General features: G+C 35.5%; 1 protein-coding gene across 1 annotated transcript in view; it reads right to left on the reverse strand.

Annotated features, from left to right (window-relative positions):
- Positions 1 to 27920, reverse strand: part of TLL1 (tolloid like 1) — a 203824-nt gene that overhangs the window by 101143 nt on the left and 74761 nt on the right. Inside the window, exons 2-6 of the mRNA XM_029939149.1 lie at positions 19545 to 19652; positions 17376 to 17456; positions 15543 to 15695; positions 14916 to 15033; positions 3769 to 3947 (exon numbers count right to left, since the gene is read on the reverse strand). Of these exons, the coding sequence (XP_029795009.1) occupies positions 3769 to 3947; positions 14916 to 15033; positions 15543 to 15695; positions 17376 to 17456; positions 19545 to 19652 (639 nt within the window). The remainder of the gene's footprint in view (positions 1 to 3768; positions 3948 to 14915; positions 15034 to 15542; positions 15696 to 17375; positions 17457 to 19544; positions 19653 to 27920) is intronic.

Below are 27920 nucleotides of genomic sequence, written 5' to 3' on the forward strand. Positions count from 1 at the left end.
GATGAATTCCTTTAAGGTTTTGCTTATCTGGAAAACTCTCCTTCAATTTTGAACGATAACTTTGGTAGAATATTCTTCGTTGGAAGGTGTTTTTTTTTTCCTTTCAGTATTTTGAGTAGGTCATGCCACTCTCTTCTGCTCTACTGAAGTTTCTCCTAAAAATTCTGCTGATGGTCGTATGGGATTTCCATTGTATGAAGCAAGCTTTTTTTCCCTTGCTACTTTAAAGATTTCCATTTATATTTAACTTTCGATATTTTAATTATAATGTGTCTTGGTGATGACCTCTTTGGGTTCATCTTATTGGAAACCCTATGGGCTTCCTGAAGCTAGATGTCTGTTTCCATCCCCAGATTAAATAAGTTTTCAGCCATAATTTCTTCAAATAAACTTTCTGCTCCTTTCCTTCTCTTCTCTTTCTGGGACTCATATATGCAGATATTATTCTTCTTAATGTTGTCATATAAGCCCCTTAAGATATTCCACCTTTTAAAATTTTTTTTTTCATTTTGCTACTCTCGGTGAGTTCCATTGCTCTGTCTTCCAGTTCACTGATCCATTCTTCTGCTTTATCCAGTCTATTCCTGAATCCCTCTAGTGTATTTTTTCATCCATTATTGTATTCTTCAGCTCTGTAACTTCTATTTTGTATTTTCTTATATTATCTTTGCTTAAGTTTTCATTGTATTCATCCATTCTTTTCCCTGGTTAAGTGAGCATCATTATGACCATGACTTTGAACTCTTTATCAGGTAGACCATGTATCTCTGTTTCCTTAAGGTCATTTTCTGAGCTTTTTTTTTGTCTTGTCTTTAATTTGAAACACATTCCCCTGTCTCATTTTGCCTGATTCTGTATTTGTTCCCATATATTAGGCAGAACAGCTACATCACCCAGTCTTGAAGATTTGGCCTTGTATAGAAGATGACCCAGAGCCCCAGGAGCAAAATCCCCCTGGCTACCAGAACCAGGCACTCCAAGATATCCTCTGTCTGGGGTACACGCATCTACCAGCTGTGGCAGAGCCGTGGCTGTGGCACAGAAGGCAGTAAGATGCTTGCCTGGCTGTGGTATTGCTATGGCACAGAAGCAGTGGGGCACTGGCCTAGCTGTGGTAAGTCTGTGGGTTGGGAGGGCAGGCCCCTTGTCTGGCTGGCTGTGGCAGGGTTTCGGTGTGAGGCAGGGTGCTCTCCCAGCAGGTGGTGGCAGAGCTGAGGCGTGGTGAGGGGGGTTGCACCTACCTGCACAAGGAGGTTAGACAAAGATTGCTAAAATGACACCCACAGGTGTCGGTATTCGCAAGGTAGAAAGATACAGAAAAAAATGGCACCTATCAGTCCTTCTGTCCCTGGAGAGTCCCAACACATTCCTGCTTGTAGTGGTCACTGTACGATTAGTAATTGGGTCTGCTTCACAGATGAACTAGGTGCTTTTCAAGCTGATGGTTTTGCACTAGGTTCTGTGGTGAGTGAGTCTTCATGTGAGCTCCTGAAAGGCAAGTTCTTCTCTCCCTACAGTTCTATTCGTCTGGATATAATCCCTCATGATGTTATGTTTGAGGGCTCATCTTTCCCATGTAGGACCTAAAGTTTGACGTGTCTGATGTAGGGTACAAACCCCTTGCTCCTCAGGAGAAAGTGCTATACTTTTGAGGTCTCTTCTCATGGGTCTTCATGCCTAGAATTGGAGTTTGGGGCAGCAATATGTCTACCTCTCCCACCCCAGCTCCATGTGGCCTTTTTCTCCTTTGTTGTACCAGCCCTGTTCATCTAGTTATCAGGATTTTTTTTTTTTTCAGAGAAATCATTCCATGTTTAGGTGTAGCTTGTTGTGTCCATGGAAGGAAGTGAGTTCAGGATATTTCTAGACTGCTATTTTGAACCATCCTCTCCTCTTCTCCTATTTTATCAGTCTTGAAATGCCCTCTTCCCTAGCACATCATATTCAATGATTTTTCTTCTACCTTGTAGACCAAACCTTATTAGTCTTTGGGGGGATTTTTTGCAATATTTCACTTTCTATCCTCAGGTGTATTTTCTTCTTCCTCCAATGTTTCCCTAAATAGTCAAATCTACCATCAAATTTTATCTCTAGATACTGCCTGAAGTGTAGACTCACCTTTCCTTTGTGTATGAACCATCTCCATTTGGATAATCCAATGGCTTCTCAAAATCAAGGATATGTTAAATAAAACCATTATCTGTCTTTCTCACTCTAAAAGATATGTTGCTTTATCCTTATTTCTTCCTTCATTTGATGGTGCCACCATTCATCCTGTTGCCTAAAAGAAATCCTTGAAGATTCCCCCTCCTATGTTAGTGTCCCTCTTAAAATATATTTGAAAGGTCATTCCCTCTTATTCTTCTTGAACTACATTTCCTTGACTGAAGACTTAGTCATCTCTTATAAATTACTTATTTAATCTTCTTATAGATTTCCTTAAGTTAAGTTCATCCTCCCCACCCCCACTTCCCCATTCTCAGTTAAGGACCTCAAAGCTGAAAGAATTCTTTTAGTTATTATTATTTTTTTAAATCTGAACTTCTGCTGCTTTCAATCATCAAGTATTCTCCAATAGCTAAAAGATAAAATCTTGGGCACCTGGGTTGCATCAGACTTCAGCTCAGGTCATGATCTTGTGGTTCACAGGTTCAAGTCCTGCATTAGGCTCTGTGTTGACAAGTCAGATCCTGGAGCCTGTGTCTCCTTCTCACTCTATCCCTCCCCCAACTCATGCTCTGCCTCTCTCTCTCTCTCAAAAACTAATAAACATTTTTTAAAAAAGATAAAATCTAAGTTCCCTAGCTTCATATAGAATATCCCCTATGATGTAAATTCATTAGGTAACTACCAACTCATCTCCCATTTGAATAATTAGAACAAATAATAATTAGAATATTAGAACAATAAATAATTAGAACAAATTATGCAATAAGCAAATAATTAGATCAATACTGTTAATTATAAGAAATTCAAAGGAATTAAATGTTTGTAACTTAAAACTTGCCATGAATAAGGAAATAAGGACACACTTTTACTTTTCTAATGCTTGAAATGCATATGACCTTATAAGATGATTCCAAAAAAACAGAATTTTTCTTTTGGTAATTGAAATGTACCAATCTTCATGTTTTTATGAAAGTTAAAGAAAAAACTTTAAAATAAGGCTATTATCACACATTCATTATCAGAGAAAATTAAATTTTAATTAATTATATCTGATATTTCAGTTGCTAAAATCATTCTTCAGAATTTATCTTTAGGGTAGTTTAAGGAGAATTCTCAAAGAAACTACTTAGACTATCCTGGACATGACTCATTTCCCTGAAATTTTCTCAAAAAAATTGTCCCTGGTATAATATAGATTTCTATGGTAGCAGCACGTTTCATGTCAAACCCTGGGTCTTTTCTAAATCCCTACCACATAAATTATAGAGCTAAGCATTAAAAATGCTGTAAAAATTTAGTAATATTAAATTGTGGTTCAGTAGCCTACACCTATTCTTGGAAAGCACAGAAGTTTAGAAATAAAACAGCTAAATCCTAAGAAAAAAAGATCAAGCATAAAAAGCCCCCAAGATCATCCAGTCTGAAGGAAAACAAATTAAAAATACTATCTTGAGTATTTTTTAATCAGCAAAATGCTGATTCTATCATATAAAAAATTCAGTTCACATTTTTTAAGAAAGATTTAAAACATAAATACACTGAACACAACTAAAAAATATTCTGCCAACATTAAACCCAACATATTCTAAAGCCTCTCACCTGGCTGGATGTTTTCTCTTATGATAGTGACATGGTTATCTCTATCTGGTCGTGTGTGTTCATGCCAAAAGCCTATCACGTGGCCCAATTCATGAACAACGATTCCAAATTTATCACAGTTCTTGCCGATAGAGATTGCCTGAGGTCCATTTCCCCGCCGACCCACATAAGAGCAGCATCTGCAATAAAGGAGAAAAGGCAGATGGTGGTGGCAATGATAAATGAGTTACAGTACGGTGAAACTTTTGCCAAGCACTATGATGATCTACAAAGGCCAATACATTCAAAGGCAGAATAGCTTTTCATCGATAAACACAGCTTATTTCAGTATCCTGGTAAACCTATATACAAGCGTCCACATAATCACTGAAATTGCTTTTTCACTAACTTATATGTTACAAGACATGCTTGAAGTCATCTTTAGGAGTATTCTAAAGGTATCGGAAAATAAAATACTTATGATTGTGATTAATGTGCTTTAAACATACAGTTAAACTCAAATCTTATCATCCCACATTTCTTTCTAATATAGCTTTTTTATTCTCATAACCCATCTACTCTGGTAGGTACTTTGTCACTATGGTTTCTGAAAATTATCTATTATTTCAGTTTTGAGTATAAAAACAAAGTTTACTTTTCCTCTTTAAGAAAAACAGAATTAGATTTCTTTATGAAAGACAGTTAATCAAAAACGGAGTTATGTTCCCTAGTCATGGGAGAATTTATTTAGAGTGGAAAACTTTTAAAAGGAGTCAATGGAGGAAAATTAGTTTCTAAAGGTAAATTATCTAAAGTTAAATCAACAACTGGAAAAATTATGACATTTAGATAATTATATCTAAAACTTTGATAATTAGGGTTTATATTAAAATGCTTATTTATAAGATCACCCCTTCAGACAACAATTGAGGGCAAATAGATGGTCTTGGATATTTGGTAATCATGATGCACAAGACACTGAACACTTTTTTTAATTTATTAAATTAAAAGAGAAAATTGCCAAACATTAATTGCCCAAATGAGTCAATGGAATTTCACAAATTTTCAGTTTCCAGAGTAAGCATATTCTACAGTCCTTTTGATTGTTCACAAATACAAATATTTGTCATTGCAATTATTTCTGTAGTCATTAAAAGCTTTAAGCATCTTAAACTACACTACAGATCTATTATTTATAAATCTATTATAACAGTTAATGAAGCTTGATAAGTCAATAACAAAAAAAGAGGTAACTGGTCAGAAAAAAATCAGAGAATTTTGATTTGGCTCCCATTTTTATTTTTATTTATTTTTATTTTTTTATTTTTTAAATATTGTGCCCATGTTTATTAAGAAAAAAAAGAGGGAAACATAGGAAGCAGAAGCCAAAGAGAGCTTATATTTCTATACCTTAATTTGAGAAGTTGACTTTGTAACTTAAATATCTGTATGGATAGGTAAAACTATATAGACTATTTATGACCTCAAAGTCAAATACATACATAAAAATTAATATATATCTCAAAAATTAATAGATTTTTAAAATTAAAGCCAACATGAAATAAGTAGCCTGTGTATCAAGATGGCAGAGAGCCCCAGAAAAGAATATTTCAAGTAATTTTACAAAGTAGTAATTTGTACTCTTCCTACTATGAACTATTTTAAGAAAAGATAACTGGAAAATTGGCTCCCATTTTTAATAGTATTTTTCAATCTATACACACACAGTTATTTATTACTCAAACAGTAAGTATTAGATGTAAAGAAACACAAAATTTGCAAATTTTGGAAGAGATTTAAACTGAATCACTTACTACCATTGAGCAGAAGTAGTTAAACAAATATCTGATGATTATATGGCAACTAAATAACACATGCTGAGTCATTCTTGCTGGTTATATTCAAATAAGAAAATACTTCACAAATAAAAATCTGGAAGATAGTCAAGTCATGCGGTCAAGTTATTTAATCTAAAATGCCTTCTTTTACCATAATTTCACCCGTAGCAATTTCCAATAAGTAAGATGGGATTCCATAACAGAAAATAAAAATATATTTCCCACTGACTTTTACAATTGTCCTGTGAAAGAAGAAAAATGTGGTTTGATTCCCATGGTTTTAGGCAGAAAAAAATTCTGAATGCTCAGATGAGTACATAACTAAATATATGCACAAACATATATGGAATGACAGGGTAATACGTGCAGTTTATGAAAAAGTGATTTAAGGATGCTTAGGTATTAGTTCCAAATGTAGCTCAGGTTGATGCCATTTTCTTGTATATAGCTTTTGAGGGTTCTTTTTATTTCTAATGTGTGTTCTGCTTTTAAGCTTGACCACCAAAAGTTCTATCTATCTTCTTAAGAAAAACCTTCTTCATCTATAGAGAAGCAATATGGAGAGTCTCTAAACCACAGAGAGTAGTTGAGTAATCTAAAACCTGCTACTCCTGTCTTTCCTCAAACTGGGGAACCAAAGCACCTTTGGAAGTTGCCTATAATAGTCTATCATGACAGCCATGAAGATGTCCTCTCCACAGCAGTCTTTTCTCAACATCGAAATAATTTAAAAATGTAAAGTCATATTATGCCTCTTCTCAATATTCTCTAATGGTTTTATGGTAAATCAGGTCAATGTTCAAAAATATTCATTACCTAATGCTGGAATAGTTTCTTACACCATTGATGTTGAGTTTGGTCATGTGACTTGCTCTGGATAATGTCATGTGAACACAAACTGTGTAAATTCAGAGAGAATCTTTAGTGGTCAACATGGTTGGCAATACTGTCTCGGTTTCATCTGCCACAATTGCAGTGTTCTAAAAAGAGGTTTCATCGTCACACTGAATACTAAAGGGATGACTCCAGAGTGAGACACAGCCAACCAGTGATGGACATGCAATATGAATAAGGAATCAGTATCTGTTACTCTAAGCCACTGAGGTTTAAGGCTCCTGTATTACAATGACAGAAGTTGTTTCAGCCGATTAGTAAAACTCTCTATTTTACTCAGAGGAAAATCTAAAGCACAGTACTTACAAATAACTGTAAGACCCTACATGATCTTCACACATAAATGTCTCACCACACGGACCCACCTCCCATTCCTGTCCCTGTAATCACTCTAGCTGAGCCACGCAAGGCCTTGCTGCGCCTTGAGCATACAGACAAGCTCTTGCCTAAAAGCCATTTTACTGGCTATTTCCTCTGTCAGGAACTCTATTTTCCTTCTATTCATCTGCTTTTTCAAGTTTTTGTGCAAGTGCCTTTTCATTCCATTTACATTGCTTTCCTTTTGGTCCTAGAACTTATGATTTGTTAATACATGTTACATTTCATTTATTTTCATGTTTTCTTCTGACTCCTTATCCTAGAATATAAGCTATTTGTGGGCAGACAACTCACCTGCTTTATATACTGATATCTCTAGCCCCTAAAATACAGTCAGGCACATAGTGCAGCTCCATAGACACAGAGAACAGACTGGTAATTGCAAGAGCTTGAAGTGGGAAGTGGGGAGTGTGTCAAATGAGTGAAAGGGGTTAAAAGGTACAAATTTCCAGTTATAAGATAAATGAGCCCTGGGGGTGTAAGTATAGCATGGTGACTGAAGTTAATAATTCTGAATCACATATTACAAAGCTCTAAGAGAGCAAATCTAAAAGTTCTCATCAGGAAAATAAAAATGTTGCAACTATGTGAGGTGATGTCTGTTACCTAAATTTATTGTGGGAATCATTTCAAATTTTTTAATGTTTATTTATTTTTGAGAGACAGAGACAGACAGACAGACAGACAGAGCATGAGTGGGGGAGGAGCAGAGAGAAAGGGAGACACAGAATCTGAAGCAGGCTCCAGACTCTGAGATGTCAGCACAGAGCCCAACACGGGACTTGAACTCATGAACCATGGGACCATGACCTGAGCTGAAGTTGGATGCTTAAATGACTGAGCCACCCAGGCGCCCCATGTGGGAATCATTTCACAACATATGCATCTGTCAACACTTCATAGTAGACACCTTAAACTAATACAATGGTTTATGTCATTTATATTGTAATAAAACTGGGAAAAGATCATTTTTACAACAAATAAATTAATTAATATTTGTTGAAAGAACAAATCTCATAAGTACAGGAGGGAGCTAAGACTCTGGATGTTAGCAGGGAGCACCTAATAATGTTTATGGCCAGGGGTTAAACATACTCTTCCTCCAATACCTCCCTCAACCTGGTTTTCTACTCTTTCCATAAGTGCAATTTTATAAATTATGTGTAATTCAATAAGTCATCTTTTTTCTGCTGTTTGTAAGCAGGAATCTGGGCTGGCGCACTTCTTCTGCTGAACTATAACTTCCTTGCATAGAAAAACACCTCACATTCAATTTTATAGTCACCAAATTCGCACAACAAGTGGCACAAGATGAAAACGCTATAGGTAAGGATGAGTAAGTGACTACTGCCATAATCCAAATAACCAAACTAACCAAAGCTAAAGATAATTTAAAACACAAATTCTAAAAAATAGGTAAATACATTAGCCCTAAGCTTATTTGTTTGGTTAGTTGTTTTTTAAGGATCATTAAAAATTAGCAGATAGGAAAACAGCAAGATTGTTCCAGAAACTATCTAGTAGACTAAGAGAGGTAATATAAAATAGAGGATATTCATGGATTAAATACCTAAATGTGGGACCTGAAGCCATAACACTCCTAGAGGTGAACATAGGCAGTAATCTCTTTGACACTGGCTGTAGCAAGTTCCTTCTAGATATGTTTACTGAGGCAAGGGAAACCAAAACAAAAATAAACTACTGGGACTACATCAAAACAAGAAGCTTCTGCACAGCCAAGGAAATAGTCAACAAAACTAAAAGGCAGCCTGCTGAATGGGAGAAGATATTTGCAAGTGACATATCTAATAAAGGGTCAGTATCCAAAACATATAAAGAATTTATGAAACTCGACACCAACAAAACATGGACAGGAGACAAAGACAGATATTTCTCCACAGAAGACATACAGATACTCAGTAGACACATGAAAAGATGTTAGTCATCACTTACAGTCAGAAAAATGCAAATCAAAACTACAATGAAATATCCCTTTGTACCTGTCAGAATGGCTAAAACCAACAAACACAAGATATAACAGTGTTGGCTAATTTATGGAGAAAAAGGAACACTTGTGCACTGCTGGTGAAAATGCAAACTAGTGCAGCCACTCTGGAAAACTATATGGAGATTTCCTCCAGAAGTTAAAAATAGAACTACCCTATGATCCAGCAATTGTACTATTGGGTATTTATTTATCCAAAGAATACAAAAACTCGAATTCAAAGGGACACATGAACCCCTAGGCTTACAGCAGCATTTTTTACAGTACAATAGTCAAGACAGGGAATCAATGAAGCGTGCACTGACTGATGAATAGACAAAGAAGATGTGTGTGTGTGTGTGTGTGTGTATATATATATATATATACGTATGTGTATATATGTGTATGTGTATATATACACACAGACACAGACACACACAGACACACACACACACACACACACACACACACACACACACACACAGCGGAATACTCTTCAGCCATAAAAAAGAGTGAAATCTTGTCAATTTGCCATGACCTGAATGGAGCTAGAGAGGACAATGCTAAGTGAAAAAAGTCAATCAGAGAAAAAATACATACCATATGATTTCACTCTTATGTGAAATTTAAGAAACAAAACAGATGAGCAAACGGATAAAAGACAAAGACAGAGACAGTTAAGAAACACACTCTTAACTATAGTGAAGGAACTGAGAGTTACCAGAGGGGAGGAGAGTGGGGTTGGGCTAAAGAGGTGATGGAGATTAAGGAGTGCTCTTGTTGACCCAGAACCAGATGATGTATGGAATTGTTGAATCACTGTATTATACACCTGAAAATAATATAAGACTGTGAAAAAAATTAAAGAGTGATGCTTAAAACATAGAGGCTATTCAGCAATATAAGGTTGTATAGTAGACAAAAGTAATATATCAACTTCTGCTTTACAAAGAAATAAACAAGTTGTTATAAAATGATCACTCATTTTGTTAATAATTAATCATCTTGTGAAAATAAACAAATACCACTCATGACAATAAATATTCACTGAAAAAAAATATTTACAGTTAAGTTTAAATTTTTGCCAACCTAGGAAGAGAGAGTTAAAGCATACGTCCCATTGAAGATGGATCAAAGATATCAAATGCCAAAAAGTTCTGAAGTTTACCTTTTGCTTTTTAAAATGTTACTGTTTTCTCACTCACCAAAGATGTGATACAGAATTAGGCACCCAATAAATATTCACTGAATAAAAGCTGATTCTAGCCGATAGGTGGAAAATTACAACATGCTAAATGATACGAGTTGTTCTATATTTAATAATTCTCCTATTAATACAGACATTATCTTAGCTTCTATTTTTATATTTTTATTTTATTTTATGTTTATTTATTTATTTTGAATGAGAGAGTACTGAGAGAGTGCAAGTCGGAGAGGGGCAGAGAGGAAGAGAGAGGGAGAGAATCTGAGGCAGGATCTGTGCTTAGCATGGAGTCCCACACAGAGCTCCATCTCACCATAATGGGAGCATGACCTGAGCCTATATCAATAGTCAGATGCCTAACCAACTGAGCCACCCAGGAGCTCCTTTTTTTTTTTTTTTTTTTTTTTTTTTTTTTTACAAAATTACAACAGCAAGGTGCCTGGCTGGCTCAGTCGGTTAAGCCTCTAACTCTTGATTTCAACTCAGGTCATGATCTCATGGTCATGAGACTGAGCCCTAATGTTATGGAATCTGGTCGGGATCACCAGCAGAAGAACCAAGCAGCACTTAGAGATCTTGGAAGGCAGGAGGTTTATTTTACACCAGTGGGCTCAGAGGACGATCATTCTCCAGAGGTCTGAGGCCAGAGCATCGGCAGAGGGAACAATTTATAGCCTGTCACTTCCGCATTCCTCACTAATACATGTGACAAGCAGAGTGGGAAAAAGAACCTGGAAGGGAGAGCCTTTGATCAGGGACAGGTATTTCCTTATCAGTCCTGTTGGCCATCTTACAACAGATTACATCGGGCTCTGCACTGACATGAAGCCTGCTTGGGATTCTCTCTCCCTCTCTCTGCCCCTCCCCTGTTTATACTCTCTCTTTCTTAAAAGAAAGAAACATTAAAAAGAAGAAACTATAATAGCTACAAGTTGCCTTAGTGGATAAGCTAAACTCAAAATGAAAAAAAGTGATATGAAATGGTGAGATGTATTTGCCTACCATTTTAAAGCCAGAAATAGAACTGGTAAATGTTGCCATCAATATCAATGGCACTACCTTATGGGCGCTCCATATTCAATGAAGATTTACACTAGGTCTTATCAAATTCAATGCCCTATGCACAACAGCTCTTATGAGATAAAGGACACAATACTAAAGTCCAATAGAAGCGTTGTGTGTTGGACTTGACATGTATCTGACTGCAGTGGACTTCAGTATTTTGTGTAATCACCAGCAACCAAATTCGTAAATAATTTCAATTAATTTCTATGAGATGTAAATGCAGCATTATCATAGAACAATCTCCTTAATGATGAGATACCTGTTTCATAAAATTATGGCCAATAATGGTAGTTCCAAATGAAATTTAGAAGTCACAAAATGGTTAGAATGATTCGCAAGCCAATGATCAATGCCTATAAAATGTATCATCCACGGGGCGCCTGGATGGCTCAGTGGGTTAAGCGCCGGCTTCAGCTCAGGTCATGATCTCATGGTTTGTGGTTTCGAGCCCCACGTCAGGCTCTGTGCTGACAGCTAGCTCAGAGCCTGGAGCCTGCTTTGGATTCTGTGTCTCCCTCTTTATCTGCCCTTCCCCTGCTCACACTGTCTCTCTGTCTCTCAAAAATAAATAAAAGATATAAAAAATTAAAAAAATAAAATGTATCATCCTTTCCATTACTGAAAATGTTTATTTAAACATTTATAACATTTATTTAAAACAAATATAGGGAAATTGAGTATCAAAACAAATGAAATACTAACTACATTAACAGTCAAAATTATATGTTTATATAAATACTCAAGGGCTAACTCCAAGAGTGTAAATGAAGATTTAAAGATCTGACAACAATTCACACCTTCTGTTTCCATTTCTCTAAAATCATTACAGTAATCATTAAAGTGCATGCTCTTCAATGCCTCATTAAATTCTTACATGATTTTATATTAGGGTTACATACAATGTGCTTCAGCTGATGCATAAACTGTCAGGATTTTCTTGATCGCCTATCTATAAAGCAGAGCACTGGGTGCCCTGAGGGACACAGAGATAAGCTGCCTGCTCTCAGGACTGATGAAGGCAGATACATGAACCACTGGTGGGAATGTCACTGTTAGAGCCTTTGGTAGAGCAATGACTCACTGAGAGTAGCTCAGAAAGGGGTGAGAAAGACATATGCGAATGTTTTCCACCAATGATGATGAAAGTAAAGACATTCCAATCGGAAAACCAGAAGCAAAAACATGAAGAAATGATAGTGAATGGGAAAAATCATTTAGCAAAATAAAAAAAGTCAAATGAAAAATTTAAAAAAAAAAGCCAAATTAATGAAAGAAAATGAGTATAAATATGAATTTGTTACACACAGAAATTTATCTATAAAATAATAAATGCCAGTGCTTTGTTTGTGTTTGTTTTACAAAACTGAAAGGTGGTAAAGAAAAAAGAAAGATGTATTGATCTGAATACATTATGGATTTAGAAATATGTAAGCTGAGCTATATCCATCCCTATTAGATATAAAGGACTAGGAGGCATTTCAAATGTAACCAAAACTTGTCAAGCTAAAATTAGAGTAATTTGGAAGAAAAACATTAGTTGAATTAAGTCTAAACTAAAAAATTATGGCATTATCCAAAACTATATAGAAAGACAATAATAATAGAGCCAAAATTAAAATTGATTACTTTAAAAAATTGTTGCAGGGTTCATTTATTTTTGAGAGAGAGACAAAACGCAAGCTGGGAAGGGGCAGAAAGAAAGGGAGACACAGAATTCGAAGCAGGCTCTAGGGTCTGAGCTGCCAGCACAGAGCCTGACATGGGGCTCAAATCCATAAAATGTGAGATCATGAATGACGTGAGCTGAAGTTGGATGCTTAACCGACTGAGCCACCCAGGTGCCCCTGAAATTGATTACTTCTTAAGTGAGGTTAAATGTTCTAGGAATATATGGTAGAACAAAGCCAGATCACATAATCCTCTCCCAGTATCTAGTGAAATATTTATTTTTCCCCCAAAAATATATGTGACTGGGCAAGAACTATTTCCTCCAAAGGAATTAAGCATTTATTTTTACATCCTTATTATAAACCATACTAGAGAGTATTCAAATGGTTATAGCTGACTGGAGAATATTCCTCGTTATAGAAGGATTCTAGCTCACAACTGGAGAAGGGATAAAAGGAAAGGCTAACATTAGATCATCACTCTTTTGCAATGATGGGAACTTTTATAGTGGAGGGACCTGGCTGTCACCACTGGAATCTACGGGTCAACAGCAGCATCACTGAGGTGGCAGGCGCAGCACATGTGCCTCCTGACCGGACATAATGTAAGGTAGACAGCAAACCCTACCAAGTGTTCTTAGCAAACAAACGCCAATTCCATCTGAATTTAATCAAATATTCAAATGCGGAAGTAGAGGGGAGAGAAGCGCCAAAACTCTCACGGTAAAACATCGTTAAAGCATACAGAGATGCTGGCAGGGCTGCGAGGACTGGAACTTGGCTAGATTACGGGATGTGTGCAGAGATGTGGCGGCAGAAGAAGCTGCAGATGGAAGTTCACGGCATTCTTTAAATGTTATATCAAGGGATCTGGATTTTATTCTCAGGCTAACATTTCCCCAAATGTGTTCTGGATACTGATGTACATTCTTCACTTTTGAAAGAATGGCATGGGTGTTCTTGTTTTTAAAAGAGTTTAAAACACACTGGATTCTATATTTTCTTCAGTTGGTTGAATATTCATAATGTTCATTAGCACATTGCTGCAGAAATACCTCCTGAAATTTAACACAGCATTTCACAACTCACGAAACAGTAGTTTTGGAGCATATCCGTTATCCTCTTGTAAGAAGAAAATCTAGAAAGCACTACTGTACGAAGAAGCACTGAAAAACCTCAACAAGTGCGGTATCTTGCTCTGACTGGCATTTTTGGAAGCTAATTCTAAGTGGCAGTAAATTGGGGAAGGAACACAGGAGAGCATTTGGAACAAATCAGGTGTGGCGTGACAGAGATGAATAAGGACTGAGGCGCTGACATAGACTAGAGGTGGAAATCACAGCACAGTGAATATCAATGAATCTTACTGCACAGACTTTAGAGGGAGCCCAAGACAATCACGAGACAGTATTACTAGTTTACACTTCAGATGACTGGGAAGTTGCCAATAACACTGTTATAGTTGCAACACAAAGCGAAGTAGTTGACCTGGTGGAGAAATACACTTGGGGTAGATGTACAGAATGTGGGATCAAAGAATATATTTATTTAAAATATAATATTTTCTTGGGACACCTGGGTGGCTCAGTCGGTTAAGCGACCGACTTCGGCTCAGGTCTTAACTCTCATTCTGTGAGTTCAGGCCCCATATCCGGCTCTGTGCTGACAGCTCAGAGCCTGAAGCCTGCTTCAAATTCTGTGTCTCCCTCTCTCTCTCTCTGCCCCTCCCCCCCTCTCTCTGTCTCTCAAAAATAATAAACATTGGGGCGCCTGGGTGGCTCAGTCATTAAGCATCTGGCTTCGGCTTAGGTCATGATCTCCCACTTTGTGAGTTCAAGCCCCATGTCAGGCTCTGTGCTGACAGCCCGGAGCCTGGTGCCTGTCTTCAAATTGTGTCTCCCTCTCTCTCTGACCCTCCCCTACTCGCACTGTCTCTCTCTCTCTCTCAAAAATAAACTTAAAAAGAACATTAGAAATAATAATAATAAACATTAAAAATTTTCAAATATTATATTTTCTTATGTAAAGTTCACACTCTATCATAAGCAAAATGCTAAGCAAATAATCAGAAATGAATCCTACCTATGGAATTTTTCCCCCTTCTACGCTTACTTAAATTATTCCCTAGTTCTACTTACCCACAAGGTCTATACGTGAATACAATATAACTCTCTTCATCACTTCTTTCAATAAAAGTCACACATGTGTGCTTCTCCCAGTGCCGCATGGCCTGCTTGAACATGGCTCGCTGGCTGCCTGGAAAGACGGCAGGGTGTTAACACAAGCGTCTGTCTCAGGGCGCGTGCTACGTGCCGGCTCCTAGCCTGGGTCTGCCTGGGCGGTTCAGATGCCGTCACCCTCGTCAACCAACGATCCGAGCCTGGAGCGCCACGCGTGACCACTCTTCAGCATGGACCCTCGCCTTACAATCAGACGGTTCGAACTCACCTTAATAGAGGCGTACAAAGCTCTATAAATGGGACACACATTCTTCCTGACAGCTGAAGAGAAATCAGCTTCCAGACTTATTGGGCACATTTGAAACTCGGTTGAAAACCCGAAAGAGTACTTTTGACCCTTAGAACTCGACACTAAGGATATTTTTCAATTCCAAAGACACTCTAAACTAACCACCGAGGTGCGTGGAGTATTTCTCATGTTAATACTATGTTTTATATATTAATACGTAAAACTCTGTAAAAATACACACTTAATCCATATGATAATATCTCTTTATAAAAATAAACACTCTGGGAATATCTTACCAGTGAAGTTGCCTCCTATAACATAAGGAATAACACCTCCAGGCCATATTCTTTCCGTTCTCGATGTAGCAGCTCTGGGAACTCGATTTTTCTCATTTTGCCCTGAGAATTTTAGAGGTACTTTTCCCTTCACTGTGTTGTTTTGCTCCAAGCCTGCAGTGACATTTAAAACATTCTGTGAAACAGAAGTCCTCGGTCAGGGAGTCATTTCCTCTTAAAGGCCTAAAGTTAAAATGTCTTATTTACATATTTGTGTAAATATGCCTAAAGTCAATGCATTAAAGAACTTCACTTATATTACATACTTGAAAAACATTAAAATATTTAAGCATTTCATGTGAAAATACTATTTCTTAATGATGCTCTATTAGCAACTTAAATGAATTCCCATACGACAGTCTACAACAGAGAGAAGTCAGGCAGACTCGTAGGCCACAAAATACTGTTTTATGTATTCTAACACTAACGCACTGCCAATTCGCCACCAGATGATAAAGTAGACATTGTTTAAAAAGTCACGAGATATTCAAAACTCCTCTTAACTCTTGCTAAATCCTTAATTCTTTTAAATCAGGATTGATATTGTATAGTACAGCCTAAAATTATGAATATTACATTACAGAGAGGGTACATGAAATAATTTTCAGATAGATATGGTCCCAGCCTCTGGGATGCCAGGTATCTGTTCAAATTTCCTCTGGACTCATATCCAGGTGACCTAGAATGATTTAGAGATCAGTACACAATGTGAACAAGCCAACATAAAATGCAGCCTATTCCTAGGGTAGCTTTCAAGTCTGTAGTCATTAATTATACTTGGTGGCCTGTCAAAATATTTTTTAAAAATATGTTTATTTATTTTGAGAGAGAGAGAGAGACAGAATACGAAGCAGGCTCCAGGCTCTGAGCTGTCAGCACAGAGCCCGACGCAGGGCTCAAACTCACGAACTGTGAAATCACGACCTGAGCTGAAGTCAGATACTTAACTGCCTGAGCCACCGAGGCACCCCAAAATATTTTTGTTACTCTTTTGTTTTTCCTAAATCCTCATTATGATTCATCTATCACCATTGACACAAATAACCCACTGGCTTATACTTTAGACACAACAAACACAATGTATGCCCCTATTCCCATGTCCCTAACAGGTCTAGCTTTTTAATATCCTGAAGCAAAGCATCTTTACTTGGGAAAATTATTTCTTGGATGTGTGTATTATCAATTATTTAATTAATAATTCATCAATTTAAAAACAGGATATAAACTTTACACAAAAAAACTTTGAAATCTACAAATAGGGCTTAACAAATTCAATACTAGAAGTATTAACTAACTAGAGAACAGAAGGTTGTTTTTCTAGGTATATTTTTGGGAAAATCAAACATTCTCAACTATTTGATTAAACTAACAAATCAGTTTGTCAATTTGCTTTAAGTGGACTTTATTTCAAAACAAACATCTTTTGTTTGATTAAACACTTTCTGATTTAAGACTGATGTCATTCCATGCTTGGTAAAAACACTTTAGTGTGATACTATTGCATCAGAAATAAATATCAAGAGTAAAATAACCCCCAAGTACATTTTATAATAAAGAGAAACTGAAAATGAGTTAAGGAAACATTTCAATTTTAAGTTCTATTAATTAAATTTAAGTTCCAAATTAAGTTCTAAAAAACTTACTTTAAACATCAGCTAACAAAAATAAATAAAGGACTTTTTCTCAGCATATACACTTTACATACTTTGCATATTAATGGCAAACTGAACTGCTCTTAGTATAATGTTTACTGTACATCAAGTCAAGCGTCTGCAACTTTAAACATTGATATACCAGAGGCAATTCTTCTTATCCTGTCTATAAGCTGGTAGAGGGCCCCTCGTTTCTTTGACATACTATGGTCTCCAAATCCACCTTAAGAATCAAAGAAAATAGTTAAGTTAGAATCGTTGTATTTTAAAGCTCTTGCAAATAAACCATAGCAACAGGCTACACTGATTTCTCGTTGGATATCTTTTTTTATGCGATTAGAGTGTTAGAGTCATGAATACCCATAAATCTTAGGAGACTGTAAACGTTCTACAAACACAATTTTGTTAACCAAAATCAAGAGGGTGGGGGTGATCCAGAGAGCAATCTAAATGACTTTATTTGGACATCATGGCAATTGAGTCATCTATTGATAATTCAGAACATTTTTCTTCACTGTGACCTTTGACATCACATAGTGTTACATAGGATGACAGCAAGTTGTTCTGCCCTGTTGACTGCATTCCAGCTATGTCTGCAATGTAAACTGAGTATTTTCAGAAGTCAAATCAGCCAATGGAAATAAAAACATTAGAAAAGCAAACGTATAGTTCAAGTCTTGTCCCAAAGCTGTGATCAATTTTGAAAAAAATTTTAAAAGCATATCATACTTCATAATATGTTCACATAAAACTAGAAAATTAGTTTGATAAGTTATAAAAATCGGTAACACATAATTAGAAAAACATCACAGGAATCCAAAAGGATATTCAGCGGCAAAATACATTCTGTTTTGCTATGTAATTGGCAACACTTATTAAAATAGATGTAAAGAATTTTATAGCTCAAAAGGTAGAAGAAGAGGTCAGGATAAGGAAATATGTCTTTTTCCAGTTGGTAAAAAAAGGTAGATTTCTTGTCATAAGTCAGAAACCAGAGCATTTAAGGAAAAGCCAAGTCCTATGATTCTCATTCTGGGGCTTTACTAATATGCTCTCCTAATTTTATCTCTTATTTCCATTCTTTCTGAATTTTCAACAGACAAATAACAAAAAGTCATCACTGAGCAATCGACCAATATAATCAGTAATGATATCTAAACAAGTGCAGATGAATTCATGTCACCAGAGTATGGTTCATGAGTCTCCTTAGGCTAAGACGTTCAAAGGGTCAGAAACCTATAAAGACCACAAACTGTTCTTGGACCTTGAACTATTTCTTTCCAATATCTTTTTCCCCCTTTGAAATTAATACCAAAAGCTATTTACCTAGATCAAAGATAATAAAAACAAAACTAATAACAAAACCCATTGTATTATATAAGCCTCTTAGAGGGAAAAAATCAATCAAGTCCTTAAAAGGCAAATAAGTTAGAGTGCTCATCCACTGACTAATAACCTGCTTGATTATTTGCATTACACAGTTACATTTTTGCTGTGCTACTTGAGGAAAATATTTGGAATTTTTCATTGAACATTCTAGGAAGATGAGGTAATATTTGAATGTATTCATTCCTAAGTAGCTTTAAGAAACATATTTGAAGAATGCCATTTATGTGTTTGAAATGACGCTTTTGTAACAATTATAACTTCATATTAGACAGGCCTGAAACACATATAAATAGGTTTAGAAGAAGGTTAACTATAAGAAAAAAGAAGGATCTTAGTTAATTATAAGGTAACTATAAAGATAAGAGTAATTATAGAATTTTACAAAAACAATGTTTCAAGACTACTGAATGCAATAATATTCCTCATATTCAGCAAATTTTAAAAATTTTTATAGAAATAAAAATTGCAAAAAATTCTGTGTATTTCATTAAAATAGAAAAAAAGAAATTAATAAAATAAGTGGTTATCTTTCACATATTCTAAAAACAAATTAAGTAAATATTATGGGAAAGACTATACAGTTTGAAAGAAGAAAATAAGAAATACAGTTAATTTGATCTCATCACTTATAAAAATATTAGTTGCTACCCCTCATAGGATTATTATGCAGATTCAAAAGGCTAATATCTGCAAAGCACTTAAATCAGGCCTGTTTCATGGTAAACATTACAAAATGTTTGTTAAATAAACTAATAAAATTAAAACTTTGAACAAAATATAAATTTCCAAATAGGCTCATTTATGGATAGGAAATCGAAGTTGATCAGTAGGACATGAAAAGTGATTGAAAGAGTACTTATAGCATTTCAAAAGTATCTTCTCTGCAAAATGAACACAATATCAATCAAATAATCAACCATACCTGTGGTATGTCCAAGTCCAAAGGGGTTCTGTGTAAGATCAATTGTCCTATCAATTTGAAAGATACTTAAGTCTTCATCATCTAAGGCAATATCACCCCAAAACACAGCTAGAAAAGAAAAGTTCAATTAAAATGTAAAATACTTAAGAGCAAAGTCAATGCAAACAAAGCTAATCAGAAAATATTGCTAAAGTTATGGAAATGCGGTTCATATAGACAGATATTTCAGACAGTAATGATAACTGAATAGAATATTGAACCTGTAATAGGATAATATGAGCCACTTATAAAAGGATATGACCCAATTTTCTTACTTTGATGTTTGAGGGGAGGGAAGTCATTTCTTTGAATGAAAGGGTCACTAATTTATGGGAGGATCTAAGGGAAGAGTTCACCACTTATAGCTCATTTGCAAATAAATGGAAGTGTGTTTGAATTTGCAATGGATGCTTGTAACCAGCAACAGGTCTTCACTGCCAGGCAGCAGGAGAGGTAGCAGAAACTAAATATTGTAAGATCACAACAGCTTATTCATCACATTTTTATACAATTATGATACACTTCCTCTAAAGATGGCATTGCCCCTGAATTTTTGTGAAATGTAGAAATAAATACCAAAAGCAATATTTAAGTCAACATTTACTTAGTCAATGACTAGGTGCTACACTTCTGATCTTTAACATTAAATTCATCAAATTCATTGCCCCAACTCCTGAAAACATGCTATCTTTTATATCCAGTCTTTTATGCTGCTTAGTAAAATAAAGTTCTATAAACCATTGTGGGGGAAAGATGAGATAATTTCTTTAAGATCATTATATGAATTTCTCTTTTAAAGTCAGAAATATACATCAACATAACAAAAAAATGCCCTCCTGGTTCATCTGAATGCAAAACTAAACTAATCAATCTCTTAGTGCTGACAGATATCAAACTATAATAACTTTAGAAAACACAGCAAATTTAAAATAGAGAATAAATACTCATGAGATTAAAACATTGACAAATGCCTTGGAAGTTCTAGGATATTGTTTCTTGATACCGGTTTACAAATTTTCTTTTCCAAAATTTTCTTCAATTTTTTCTTTTGCAAAACCAAATGGGATCGGATGAAAATACATTAAAATTTTAGAAAGTTAAAGACTCTTCCATACTTTCCAATCGCTGTCTTTTAGTAGATTTAAAACTTAATATATTAGAATTCTTACTACAAAAAAAACAGTCAATAAAGTTAGTTAATTTATAAATTTTAAATTTCAATCCAGAAAGCAATACAATATTTTAGGATTCGGTCAAAAGTTTATTATGTAAAATTATTTATCCAGTTTAGTGACCTCATACAAAATGACACAAGAAGGGGATAGATTTATGCATAAATCTAGAGAGGAAGAAGACAGAAATTAGTGCAAGGAAGGTTATCACTTCAACATGCTGGAAAATATTCATTAAAATTAGAATTCTCTCATCAATCCCTCTCTTCCACCCTACTGTCAATGGAAAAGCATGAAGCAGGGAAATGCTTCCTATCTTTCACTATCATAGAGACAAAGTAATGAAAGGTCTGTAGAACAGTTTATAGCACTGGCGAAGAGGCTAGTCTTGATGCCTGAAATTGAATTCACATTCTAATCAGCTTCACATGCATGTAGAAGAAACCGTTGATGCTCCCCTACTCCAAACCCAGCATCTCAAAACATAGACGACTTGCCTAAATAAAGAAATTTACAATTATATGAAAGACTGGCTATTTTTTCATAAAAATAAAAGTTTGCCCTTTTTTCCCCAAGAGTTTACACTTTAAGGTAAATCAAAGTTTGCTAGTTATTTACTACACAAGTAGTTGAGGGCACTGACTGGCAGTGACTCTCAGCCTGACTTTTCCTTTCTTAGCGCCACTAGAGACACTAAAAGAGTGTTACTCTAACCCTAATTCAGGTAGGAATCACAGGAGATCTGGTTAAAATGCAGGCGGAGGTCTAGAGAGGCTCAAATCCTACATTTTTAACAAATTGCCATTATTGCAAATAATTGTCATTGTCGTCATCTTTATTAGCATTATTTTTTTTTCAAGATAAACTTTTAATCCTCTCTGAATCAGCTGGTTAACTTGAAAACGGAGGCACTCAACCAAACAAAACTTGGTTCGTCAGTACTCTATTTATATAATAAAAGTAGTCTGAGCAAAATAAAACTCAAATGTGTTTTTTATTTTTATTTTCTTTTAACGACTTTTCACATGCAATAGGATTCGTGTCTTGATGGATGGATTATATCAAAAACAGATCAGCAGTCCAAAAATACAACACTTCACAGGAGCAAAAACATTACTTCTGGGGAGAAGAAAAGGCACAAGGCCAGATGATTCTTAAAAGGAGGCAAAATCGTTCTGGGATACATAAACCCATTTATTTATTTATTGTTATTTTTTTCTCAACTAAAAGCTTCAGAATGGTGTGGCTGTTCTGAATACACCCTGAACTGCTTCAGAAGAAAACCAAGTATTTCTTTGAGAACAAGCAATAGTGAATGACAAAGCCAATTCATTTTTTTCCGACTGGATACATTTGCAGGCCATATAAATCTTTAAATTTTGATACTATGAACATAAAAAATAAAAGAAAAAATAGCCATCTTAAAATCACAACCCATCACGCAGTTTAAAATGTACAATCTCTTTCTTTATATTGCACACATTTGAGGTTTCCTTAATTCATCTTCTACTTAAATCTAAGTGTCTTACTTCTGGATGCTAAAATATTTTACTTATACATTGGTGTAGCAAGCTGGACCACTTCCTATATTTCATAGATTTAGAATTTGCATTATAATATAATATGCATTTGTTATTTAGGATCCAAGATCATTGTAATTCTCAAATCCACTTTGGGGTTTTTTGTTTTTCTTTCTTTATGGTATTTTTCTACTGGTTTTACATCAAGAAAATGAGAAATAGTTTGAAAAGTATGAATTATTACTCATTAGCCCAATTTAATACAATGATTTGAGGTTGGTGCTATCAGAACTGAAAGCAATATAGGAAACTGGTTGTAGATAATAACACTAGGGAAATGCTCAAATGCAATTGGAATATTTACTATCTGTTTGGAATTCTACTTGGATTCCTATGGTCAAAAATGGGGTTGGAGCTAACCAATAGGCCAACATAAAATGTCAAGAACAATTTTTAGACTACATGGAAAACCACAGGTATTTTTCTTCGGAAGGCTATTTGCATTCATTGTACTACAATTTTTTTTAAATCGAAGACCAAGGAAGACAAATAGCTTTTATTGTAGTGAGTAGAGTAGACATATTTTATTAAAAATGTATGTAAAAATAAGCAATCCAAGGTTGTGATTCCTACACCATGACTTTTAGTGATACTTCTTGCACCCACATCGGGATACCCCAAAGATCTTTAGCCCTTCCATTTTAAAGCTGGGATCCAGCGACCAGCTCGAAGGAGGCTTCGAGCCTGTGATTTCCTAAAAGCTGTATGTAAAACATTTGTATGAGTTTATACACTCAGTCACATGTTTTGCAGGGGAGAGGTCCACCACAGGTTCTCAGAAAGGATCACACAAACTAAAGAACCACTACTTTTGCCAAAAATAAAGCCTTTCCAACCATGCGGGAGAAAATGCTTGCGAACTAAACACCCTTACAAAAGTGAATACATTTATTTGAATTAATGCTGAAGAATCTGATAGCTGATTACTACTCGGTAGCGTACGGTAATGGAGTCTCCCCAAGTATTACCCACACAAAGTCCTTCCAGAAACCTCCTCTTCCCAACGACACTGGTGTCACATCTGCTTCTCTCAGCAGTAGGCCAGTATACAAGACTTCATACCATATTTTCAGTAGTCTGATTCATCAATCTAATTTTAAAAATACTAACCACAAGAAGCATATGTCACTCATCTTTAAACCCTCACTTGCTAGAGTGCCTGACGGAAAGGAGGCCCGCAATATGTTTTGAGACACACAAAAAATGCAAATGAGAAAATCCTGTGGACTGGGGTATAAATTGTGCATGACAAAAATAAGGCTAGCCATGCTACGTGCTCTCAGGATTGCCTTAAGACCCAAAATCCTGATATTCACCATTCCAAAGAATGAGTATTTCAAATCCTTTCAATCTAGAGTGGATTACTGTTATATACTCAAAACAAAACTTTTTAAGGGCAACTGTCTTTCTTTTTTATTATTAATATATTATTAAGTGCAGTTATGGGAAATGTGTCTGCTTTTCTCTACACATCACACTGATATGGTCAAGAAATACATACTGAACTAACAGATCAGTTATCTTGGGATTATGGGATTTGAAGAGATAGCTCAAAGATTCAACAATAGCCAAGAGCACTTGCTCATTACACTGTTTCTTGCTCATTACAGAGTTTAAACTTTCTGCTTTTATTGATATTGGATTTAAGGAGGAAGAATGATGTCATGTGAGGGCCTGACAAGGCTGCTTTGGCTGTTCCAGCCAACAATGAAGGCTTAGTAACAATCTCCTCAGAGAAGGACAACAATGAAGTCTCAAAAGTCAACTATTTTTACTTGATTGACAGCCACTAAGCAAATTCCCAGAGAAAAGTAAGATTTGGCAAAAGTTCTAATTACACATTTTGGACACAAGGTAAAACAAGATAAGACTTAAAAGAGAAAATAATTTTCTGGTGGCATCTCATATGCACAGAATACATGTATCCCCCAGAATGACATGCATGAAACTTAAGTTCCAAGTTTGGGAATTAATTATCTGAAGTTTTAAAATCTTGATGCAACATAAAAATAAATAATATAATATATATATTATATAGACTTTCATAATTACTCTTCAAAAAATGTAAGAATGAGAATTTAAAATTTTTAATGTTTATTTACTTTTGAGAGAGAGACACACAGACTGTGAGCGGGGGAGGAGCAGAGAAAAGAAGACACAGAATGCAAAGCAGGCTCTGGGCTCTGAGCTCTCAGCACCGAGCCTGATGCAGGGCTTGAACCCACCAACTGCGAAATCAAGACCTGAGCCAAAGTCAGACTCTTAACAGACTGAGCCACACAGGCACCCCAAGAATTTTTTATGCAGTATATATCCTTCTTAAATTTCTAATAATAAGAAAGTATTTGCAGTCCAATTATTGTAGTAAATGTTCATATGAAAATATCCCACACCATCAAAAAGAATGAAATCTTGCCATTTGCAACAATGTGATTAGAACTAGGGTGTACTATACTGAGCAAAGTAAGTTAGAGTAAGACAAATACATATGACTTCACTCATATATGGAATTTAAGAATCAAAACAAGTGAACATAGAAGGAAAAAGAGAGAGAGGCAAACTGAAATAGACTCTCAACTATAGAGAACAAACTAGGGTTGTTGAAGGGGAGGTGGGGGGGGATGGGTTGGATGGGGGATGGGTACTAAGGAGGGCACTTGTGATGAGCACTGGGTATAAGTTATGAATCACAGAATTCTATTCCTGAAACCAATACTACACTATGTTAACTAACTTGAATTTAAATAAAAACTTGGAAGAGAAATAACAGCCGTGAAAGGTTTTATTTAAAATAATTTCTAGGTTTTAATTTTTCAAGATCTGCATTTTCAACTTCTACCATATACTATCACATAACATGAGCAAAGTTTTCATCTGCAAAAAAATGTTCACAGGGTGCTGTGTGGCTCAGTCGGTTAAGTGTCCAACTCTTGATATCAGTTGTTCAGGTCATGATCTTGCTCATGAGTGACAGCCCCATGTCTAGCTTCAGCATGGAACTTGCTTGGGATTCTCTCTCCTCCCCTCTCTCTCTGCTCCTCTTCTCTCTCTCTCTCTCTCTCTCTCTCTCACACACACACACACACACATGCAATAAGTAAACATGAAAAAAAATGTTCACATAGTGAAAAACAAATGATGAGTTAAGTAAAAGTTAAGTAAAATTGAGGCACCTGGGTGGCTCAGTTGGTTAAGTGTCTGACTTGAACTGAGATCATGATCTTGAGGTTCGTGCTTTGAGCCCCATGTCAGGCTCTGAGCTTGCTTCAGATTCTGTGTGTCTCCCTCTCTCTCTCTGCTCCTATCCAACTCATGCTCTGTCTCTCTGTCTCTCAAAAATAAATGAACATTAAAAAAAAATTTTTAAATGGATTATATACCCTTCCCTCATAAACTGGATTGAAAGAAGCCATTGCGTAACATGACTATTATCTGGCCATTTTCAAACAAGATGTCTTCATCCACCAAGGACAGAAATTTTTGAAGAAAGGGGATGCAGTGTGATATAAAAAGCTAGATACTATTTGGATTATTGATTATATATTGAAAAAAAACCTGTCCAAACATTCTCCAAATTGAAAGGTCTCTTCAAAAAACCCAGAACTGTCACTAGAGTGAAACACAGTCCTCTTGATTATTTCCTAAATCAGGAAATAAAATATAATCACAATACAAAATCAAATGTTCAATCTGAAAGGCAAAATAAACAAATACATATGCACATACACACACACACACACACACACACACACCATGCTAAAGCAAAGAATATTTCTCCAGAATATGGAGACATTTGATAATAAAGTCATTTTCCATGATACTAATTAGTTTCAAGATGACTCCAGGTAGACCAATAGATTATGAACACAGATCACAAGCAACAAGTTGTCGTCTTTAAATCTTCTATTTTTCCATTGTAATGCAATTTTACATTACGGATATGATTAAATGCTAAATTTTCAAATAAACATCTTTCTTTTTAAGCCAGAAAACAAAATTTTTCTCATAACAAAAGATCCATTGAAATACCATATCAATCTGCATTTATAGCCCACAATGTCCATGGATAGGATTTCTCAGAACATTTTTAAAATATCACCCATACCACAAATATTCATTCTGAACTCTTTGTCTCAAAAGAGAAAACACTGACAGAAACGTACTTTGATCGAATAGTCTAAAAAATATATATTGAAATTTTTTTTGCTTAGGGCCTAATAGTTTGTTACAAGCTTTAAGAAAAAAAAATCATTGTAGTCCATCAGTTTTTAAAATCTGCCATTCTTACACTGCTCAAAAATGAATACATAATCAACAGCCACCAAGATTTGGTTTATTTATGTTTCCCACATCATACATCTTGTAAGGATAGAGCAAACTCTTGTTTTTTCTTCCCTCAGGCCTGTAATTGTTTACCCTTGTGGCTACTTGTATGGATGTCAACTCTGATACTTCTTTCTTAATTAAGTTTGTTTATTTTCTAAATATTGACACTAAATCTTGGAGTAAATCTTGATGTCTTCCTGGAAGTAAAACTCTTCATGCAAATTTGCTGTTTTCTAGGTGGTCATCTATTCACACAAATAGAATCTTTTTTTTCCCACTTTTTTCCATTTTTTTAATTTAGTCTACTATAGGAAAGGTTGAAAGAAAATGTGGCATTCCAACCTTTGTATAAGATTTCCTCTTGAGCACAAGACCAAGCTCGGTTTTTTTCTTTGGTTAATAGCTTCCACAGCAAACCCATAAAACAACATGTGCTCAGTGAAATAAACTTCACAAGATTTAAAAACTCACTGACATCCTAAAAAACTGGCCTCTATGCACTGATTTCTATGTCTTCCTTCCACAGTCTCAGCGATTTTAAATAACTAAGAGGACAATTAAAGGGAACTTTATTCACCATCAAAGATTTTTTTTAAAAAAGTGAAATGTCCTGTCAATATTATTTTCAGCCTTTTAAACTGCTACTTTAAAAGATCTATAGTGGCACCTTGGTGGCTCCGTCGGTTAAGCCTTCAGACTTTGACTTCGACTCAGGCCATGATCTCAATGCTGGTGAGTTTGAGCCCTGTGTTGGGCTCTGTGCTGACAGCTCAGAGCCTGGAGCCTGCTTCAGATTCTGTTGTCTCCCTCTCTCTCTGCCCCTCCTCCCCTGCTCACACTCTATCTCTCTGTCTCTCTCATATATTAAAAAAAAATCATAATTAAAGTTGTTAGAGGCTTATAAAACAAACCAATGTCTAAAATTTTTTAAAGGTCTTTAAACTTTGAAAAGGTCTTAAAGAAACTCTCCAGGAGGACTAATATGTTTAAAAACTAATGTTTAAAATCCTTTTTTTTTTTTTTTCTGGAAATCCATTAGTGATCTCTTAGGAAGTAGCAAATGAATAAGCATTAGAGCCACAGTCTGGGGAGAAAAGTAATTTAAGTGTGTAATGTAGCCAATTGTAATGATGGACTGTCATTCGGAGATAGCATAGTTAGAGCTATAGGTACATAACTGGTAAATCTTACGTTGTGAGCAGTTGCAAGGGTGATGTGACAAATTCTGGCAGTTTTATCTATTTTTAATATTCCTTGCA

The sequence above is a fragment of the Suricata suricatta genome, chromosome 1 (genome assembly GCF_006229205.1).
Source record: "Suricata suricatta isolate VVHF042 chromosome 1, meerkat_22Aug2017_6uvM2_HiC, whole genome shotgun sequence".
Classification (NCBI taxonomy): Eukaryota; Metazoa; Chordata; class Mammalia; order Carnivora; family Herpestidae; genus Suricata; species Suricata suricatta.